The 8,406-nt window shown below is 34.9% G+C and overlaps 1 protein-coding gene across 1 annotated transcript; it reads right to left on the minus strand.

Moving 5' to 3' along the window:
- Window positions 1–2,373: 2,373 nt before the first annotated feature.
- On the minus strand, window positions 2,374–8,112 carry LOC123533520 (uncharacterized). The gene is made up of 2 exons (XM_045315172.2): window positions 7,780–8,112; window positions 2,374–7,147 (listed from the first exon to the last, which is right to left on the minus strand). The coding sequence occupies exon 2, from the start codon at window positions 6,956–6,958 to the stop codon at window positions 6,275–6,277; it is 684 nt and encodes a 227-aa protein (XP_045171107.2). The 5' UTR covers window positions 6,959–7,147; window positions 7,780–8,112; the 3' UTR covers window positions 2,374–6,274.
- Window positions 8,113–8,406: the final 294 nt, after the last annotated feature.

An 8,406-nucleotide genomic window follows, 5' to 3' on the forward strand; every position in this document is an offset into this window, starting at 1 on the left:
TTTTATGTCAGTGACTTAGTCATCTTACTAAATATTAGATTTTAGAATATTATTATATATGTAAATGTGTTATAGATCTAATTGTCTCTTATATTTCTGTATAGAAAGGCCTACGTATTTTTAGAATATTGATATATTGTAATGTTTTATAATGCTGTACGTATGAAGAGACATAAATAAACTATTTGACTTGACCTGATTTGACTCCATCATATTGTGCAGGATCTAATTGTAATTTTTAAGGAATTTGGTGTGAAAACAAGAATAAAACTTGGAAGATGCACACAGTTTAACATTTCAATTACACCTGACCTTTCAAATGTTTCCCAATTTACCATTTGGCTTTCAAAATTGGGGGTAGTTAAGAATTATCAAAACTCTTTACTGCGCACAAAAAGCTGAAAACTATTTGAATCCGCTATTATGCAATACCATTTGTTTTTTGATGCCGTTTTCTTATTTAGTATCCATATATAACAAAACAAATACCGACTGTGTATACCGACTGAGTATACGGACTGAGTATACCGACAGAGTATATCGGCTGAGTATACCGACAGAGTATATGGACTGAGTATACCGACAGAGTATACCGAATGAGTATACCGACAGAGTATACCGAATGAGTATACCGACAGAGTATACCGAATGAGTATACCGACAGAGTATACCGACAGAGTATACCGAATGAGTATACCGACAGAGTATACCGACAGAGTATACCGAATGAGTATACCGACAGAGTATACCGAATGAGTATACCGAATGAGTATACCGAATGAGTATACTGACAGAGTATACCGAATGAGTATACCGACAGAGTATACCGACAGAGTATACCGAATGAGTATACCGAATGAGTATACCGACAGAGTATACCGAATGAGTATACCGAAAGAGTATACCGACAGAGTATACCGACAGAGTATACCGAAAGAGTATACCGAATGAGTATACCGACAGAGTATACCGACTGAGTATACCGACAGAGTATACCGACTGAGTATACCGACAGAGTATACCGAATAAGTATACCGACAGAGTATACCGACTGAGTATACCGACAGAGTATACCGATAGAGTATATCGACAGATGATCTGGATACGTCTCATTTGAACTGCCGTTTAAAAAGTGTTGTATACCTTTAATTAATCTAGACAGTTGTGTAATAAATAAGCTACTGTACTCACATGTTCGTCAGATTAATGTGTACTATATAAAAAGTAATTTTCTTTGTTTATCAAAATTTAAAATTACCAGCCCATAGTGTTTTACTTTTTATTCGTATTATTGGAATATAAAATATTATTTGTCTGCATTCAAAACGCCTCAAAGGGACGGCTCGTTTCATTTGATCTGATCGAACTTCTTCAATTATAGCACTTCCTGCGAAACAGGAAACACGGAAGTAGACTAAATGGTTGATATTAACTTTTTCTAAAAGTGTTAGTCAAAAATAGTCCGGAAATCTAAAGCTCAGTACAAACAACAACAACATCAGACATTACTGATGTGACCGGACAATCATTACTGGTAAATATTTGTACAACTTTAGATCAAAATGAAAACGATTATAACTGCTTTTATGTAAGTAAACCTTTCTTGAAAATGTAGAATACTAAAATGGAGTTAAAAAGCAACATCTCAATTAAACATACATAAGACGGATGGAATCGTAATATTGACTTGTACATTAATGACGAGAGTAGATACATATTTGCAGTTATTTGGTATAACAAACTGTAGCGGCAAGTTAGAACACTGCTTTATAAAATATACTGTAAAATCATTTAATTTCGTGGACAAAACATTTCGTACTTTCGTCCAAAAAATGCAGTTACACGTAGGGGTTTGAATTCGTCGCTTTTAAAATGTAAAGATGAAATGAAAGGAAATTATATGTGTTCATTGGAATTCAACTTTGTGGACTGTGACCCAATCACGAAATTAGCAAAAAATAATTCTCCACGAATATTTATGTCACAGTAAACTGTTTATAGTATATATACCTATATCTTAAATATAATTCAAGTCGAGTGTACTAGTATGTGTAATGTTATCAGATTAATATTTCAAATTTCTTGTCCACGTTAAACGGATTTTATAACATTTAGAAATAAATCTCTGACCTGTGTACGGAAAATTTAATTTATATCTCATATTTTTTATTTTCGTAGCCGGCGGCAAGTTTATTACAATAACTACTTCGGCATATAGTGCAAATGCACGCACTGACGTCATTATCGTAAGCAACCGATATATTCTGCCAAATATGCTTGGAATATTTAGATCATTTTTATGTACCATGTTGCTATGTACATGCACTTTAGGCACAAGCCTTACAAAGTTCCAGCGTGCGTATCAATTTATTCCCTCAGACTCTTTAAATACAACACGTGCTCCGGATGTGACTCAGTGTTGCTACTTGTGTTCTGCGGAAAATGCCTGTAAAATTGTTACTTACAATACAACAAACAAAGACTGTGACTTTCACGCGCAAGAATTTTGGACACCCGCCGCTGCACCGTCGAACTACTTAGTTTATTACGCAGGTAAGTTTGTTTTGCTTTGAGATAAGAAAACAAAAGGTTTTCAGGTTTATACTATAGTAACCATTGAGTAACCAATTTATGTCTATGTCGGATTCAACTTGGGAGAAGCTATTTTCATGCAAGTTAATCTAACGCTAATGTTACTGTAAGCATAGCTAGGTGTCTGATTTCTTCCATGTAAAAACTTCGAAGAAATGATAATACGACAACTCGATAATTCAACTTTTTTGCCCGCCAACACGACAATTTAGCAGATTTCGCACACAATAATGACAAATTAAGTTATTTGTTTCGATTTCGTGTTGGTGAGCATGATCATCTTGAACCTGCACCCTTTATTTTTCATAATGTTGTGCGTTCTTCCAAGATAGCTCGACAGCACGGCAGAATGACACATTTCGTATTTGTTTAGTTGTCCTGTTGCCGTTTTGATGGGGCGAAGACAGGGCAATACCACAAATAAAGATCACCGATTCGATTGATATAGTTGCTGAGTTTTCGTATTGTCCTTTAGGAAAATGTCGCGGCAAACGATAGATTCATCTGTATTTGTTGAGTTGCTGTGATGACGTCATCTGGTAAATATCCGCACAACAATTACACATAGGTATATTTGAGATCATGGACAGAAGATCATTACGAAGAGGGTCTGCAGAAGGCAATATCCTTCTATATCAGAACAGGAATTAAATTATTGCCTTTCGGGACGACGTTTCATGCAAATTGATAAATGGTAAAAGGGGACAAAATAAGTGTGCACATGCCTACCGGAAAACTGGGCAATACAGAAAATTTCGAAGACACAATAGGAGAGGCTGTCAGGTTTAACATGAAATAACAACATATAAACCAGTAAGTTTTGTAGAGTTTTCGTGATGGCCCTTTCAGTTTGCCGTCCCCATCAACCCGAAAGCACAAAAGAATGACACTTCCTGTATTGGTGGGGCGAAGAAATCGACAACACGTCAGGACGACAAATATAGGGCACTAGAGTCGCAATTTATACCTTCCAACATGAAAATCTGTTGAATTGGCGACCTCCTTTTGTTGCTATTTCTTGTGAAATCTGTTATTTCATGTTTTATATCAGAATTTGCGAACCGTCATTTTAATATAGCAGTATTAATACTTGTGTAAAATATTCTGACGCGTAAGTGTAAAAGTAATTCATATTGCGTTTCAGGTGAAAGTTATTTTGAGTTGGTGAAGGTACCAATGACAAGACAGGAAGCAAAGGTAATATTATAAGTAAATCGCAGCGCATTTAGATTGAAAATAATATCTGACCAATAACTCGGATGAAGTCGTTTTGTACTGATATCATTTACACTTATTTGTGTTCACTGACTGCTTAATTCATGGAGGTATTTTTGAAATTTGATTTTCCTGTCCCGGTTGCTCAACCAAGATAGAGTTATTTCAGCATATGTATATATTTTATAAACATACCTTGCCTAAGAAATCATATGAATATAAAAACTATTGCATTATATTTGTTAAAAATTTACATGGTCAAATATATATTTCGTCGAAATTTATAAGAAATGCAAGTTTATATACTGCAGTAACTATTATCACCTCCTTTTTTACCTATCTTTGTTGTGCAACCAGGATATATCTTTGAATATATTAATATCGAAGCCACATACTGTTTTAAAACTTGCCTGTTGTTTCAGATTGTTGAAATATCACAATATCTATCAAATGCAAATATAAAATATAAAATGGGTCCTTTTGTACCTTAAATAAAAATCTAACATAATATACTAAAAATGAAAAAATGTCACAAAATGTTGCTTAAGTATGATTGACCACCTTTAAAGACAATGAAACATTTTTCTTTCTTACAGAAAATGCATACGCGTTTCCGTGGATAGGAGGTGAATACGTGCCATCCAAAGGTAACTTTTACTGGACAGATGATTCCTCTGTATCTGCAGGCTACTTAGGCTGGAACCCAAATCAACCAGATAATTCCGGGGGAAATGAATACTGTATACATCTTCAGTTAGGAAATTTTGACTGGAATGATATCCAGTGTAGCAGATACTTTTGGAGCATTTGTGAATATGAATAATGATTGAAGCAGGAAAATGTTGACGTTTGACAATTTCTAACTTTTTTTCTACCTGCAAATTGATAATATCAGAAACGCGATGCATGCCAATTAACACCTATTAGCGCAAATTAAGTGGGATCTTTAATGCATAGATATTAGATGTGATTTCTTTTGACAAAGCACACATATTATCAACGGCTTCCCAGGCTAACGTTAATGTGACTGTCTGCTCATTGCTGCATATTTATATGCCAAGTGTGTTACCATCGGTTTATACATACAACAATTGTATTTCAGTTCCAATCTCAAAGGTGGAACATTTTCTAGTATCAGGACACTCGATTGGAAACGGATTTAGTAGATCTAGTGATTAATATTTTCAACTTAGGTATGCAAAACTTTGATTACTTAAGGCGAAACCACGTATTGAATTTCTGGCAAATGACAAAAAAATAAATAAATAATAAATAAATGCACTTGATTGCAAAAAATATAACGTTATATGATTCAGCCTACGTATTTCTTTATCCACCAGAATGGAACCATTTTTTGCCTTTAGGTCGAGTTTTTTGTGCCGTTTTTAACAACAATAAACTTAAACAATAAAAACTGTCGTAAAAAAGAATGTCACCATCGTACTTTAGCGCTCCGCCATTGTACTGTCGTGTTACTGACACCGTACGTAGTTCTTTCATGCTTCGCATTCAAAAGGAGTAGGTGATGGCTCTAGCGGAACACCGTACACGGATGAAATTAAGAACTGCATTCATCAAAAACGTACGGGTGTACCTGCAATTTATACGGAGCCTGAAAACACAAGCATTTCATTGGCCATTTTCAAATGATACCATCCAGTTGAGAGATACCATACAAAGTGAGTTGCCCGGTCTAAAAAATAACTTATCTTTCAAACAACGTTTTATTGGCTGTTGAGAGCTTGTCAACTTCCGGACAAATAGATTTTCTTACGTGACTTCAGTTAGCTCAATAAAACAATTTCAAATACAACTATAGTGATATGGAATCCATCGTAATGTTATAAACTACAATGTCTTACCAAGATACTTACAAACAATGCATTAGACGAAAAGAGAAATGGAAAATAAATTTGACAGATCGTGAAAACTAATGGCAGATTTGACTGCTGGAATAAGCCTCCTACCTAATTAATGTTTGCTATTTATAAACAATAAAAACTGTCGTAAAAAAGAATGTCACCATCGTACTTTAATATATATTTTCTTTACCTCACAAAACCAGGACGACTAAGTCTTATAGTATTCCCAAGTATACATTTACCTTAGTTCCCTGTACTGAATTAGCGGTCTCTGACATAGAAAGGAATATCATATAAGACAAGTAGTGCTGATAATTTTTACCCTTAGATTATTATTCGAGATTTAACGACAGAGATAAGCCGTCTGGGATGTACTAATATCATTGATTATTCATCATTGTAAGTTAATTTTAAAATTAACTTACAATCATGAATAATCAATGATATTAAGAGTGCTGTTTTAATCGCATGTTCTCAATGTACGCAAAATTAAATCAACTTTGAAATCGCTCGGAATCGCTTACGGGGCGGATCAGGTATTGATTTGACTGGATGTTTTTTTTCTAAATCAGATTATTTCTATGTTTGCCCAGAAAATCAAATGTTTAGTCAAGTTCCAAGGCCAAGTCAGTGCCACTAACTTTCTCTCCGATTTTACCGTGAAGAATGGCAGAAATACAACCATAGACTAATGCATCGTCTAGTCTATCTGATGAGGTTTGAGCTGCCACCGATGCTGTTTCACAGGAGGTGATGCTTTCTTTGGTCATTTCCGAGGCAATGTCGACTTTGGTCTCACTAGGTAAAATACCGCTACCAGTCCTTGTAATGTGAGTTTTGTTGTTCCCAGTGGAAGAACGTTCGTCAGTCTTTGAATAGTTTTCTTTGGTTGTTCCAAAGTAATCGCTGTTTGTTACATCTGAAATGTTTTCGTCAATCATTTCTTGATCCGTCCCGTATTTTGAGCGTTTGTCATCAAGTTTGCCTATACTAACTGGGATGGTTTCGCACTGATTTATCTGAAAATTCTTTTCTTGCAAATCTTCATTAGGCTTTACTCCTTCATATTTCCGGACGAAAACTTCATTTAAAAGTTTCGTGTCCGTTTTCGCAAACGTGGATTCCTCTTCACCGTTTCTGCTATCAGTAGCATGACATACTTCTTTGTGAGCTACCATCTGATTAAATTCCTCCGATTCATTCTTAATAGTCGATGAAGTATGCACAAGAACATTCCCTCCCAAGGAAATACTAGAAGTTACGGCATCTTTGCTATCGTTTCTTTCCATGTTATCAAATGAGGCCCTGCCATATCCTTCGTGTTTATGTATACGATTTGTTGTGTCCTCACAAACGTCTCCATTTCTCGCAGTGCTCTCAGTAGAGCTTGAAGAGTGGTGTTCCTCCTCATCACGTGCTGTGAAAGATATGGTCTCTTTTCGGATAGCCGTTCCTTTAACTGATCGACGTTTTCTTACCTTATTAAATAGAAATATTAGCTGCATTAAAATCCAAATCAAGTGTTATTTCAGAAACAATTATTTTTGAGGTTTGTCTCCTGTAATGCTTAGATTTCAAGTCTCAAAAAGACTATTTTTTTCGATTTCTGCCATGGCCACACATTTATCAATTTAGTCCTTGTTATAAACCAGTTAAAATGGAAAAAGATAAAGTTAAATTAGTTTAAGTTAATACAGTTCAACAGAAATTTGTTTACTAATCAAATTAAGTTGTTCTGATTTGTTTGCGGTCTGCTTTAAGAAGAAATTTCTGCTGAACTGGACAAACATTCTTTCGTGTCTAAAATCTAAGCATCATGGGTGACAAAAAAAGTCAAAATTAAATCTTGATGATACACATATTGTATAACGGTAAGTACCTATTTCGTAAATCTGCACGGAACTCTGTTAATGAGATATAGTGCTAATTTAAATAGTTAACTATGCGTTTGGATACTGAGAAGATGAATTTGAAATACATGTATAACGAATCTTCAAAAGAAATACATAAAAATTAGTACTTTCCATTATTATAATTAAAGCATAAATAGAATGCTATTATACAAACACACTAAATTTTACATGTTGTAGAAAACTCGAGAAAAATTTACCTTTCTCTTCTTAAGAATGGGCTGACCGTCATTTGCTAGAAATAGTGCATCTGGTTCCTTGTACTCGTCACCTAATTTCTTTTTGATGTCTTGAACCAGGTTCCTTCTAGCATGATCAGCGTACAGCTGAAGCGTTTCATACTGTGGATGCCTTAATACAAGGCAGCGGTCTCCCGAGTATAGAAAGTAGAATTTTTCATTTCTATTTGTAACAAACGTTTCCTTTTCACAAAAGTCCTTATGAGAAAGAGATAATACTTTAGTTCTAGGCTCACCTGTTTGATTTATAATGCATGCAATAGTGTGTTCTAAATACACATTATACTGCTTGGATTAAAGTGGAATTTCTGTGAGTGGCAGGTACAGTTTAGTCATTTCTATCATGCTTTGTTTCATTTCGTGCAATTCTGAGTCGGTATCTGCTTTGTACCCATTCTTACTACGACCTTTTGTCATTTTCCATGGCAACTCTATTTTGTCTTTTTTCCTCTGTTTCCTTGGTGTTACTTGAATTTCATCATTTTGAATATCTCTTGTTGACATCAGTCTTTTCCTCTTCCTGTAGATATTTGGATCACTCGATGACAATATGGAATCTCTGTCAGACGAGTGCGCTGTGTAACTACT

The sequence above is a fragment of the Mercenaria mercenaria genome, chromosome 12, assembly GCF_021730395.1.
Source record: "Mercenaria mercenaria strain notata chromosome 12, MADL_Memer_1, whole genome shotgun sequence".
Lineage (NCBI taxonomy): Eukaryota > Metazoa > Mollusca > Bivalvia > Venerida > Veneridae > Mercenaria > Mercenaria mercenaria.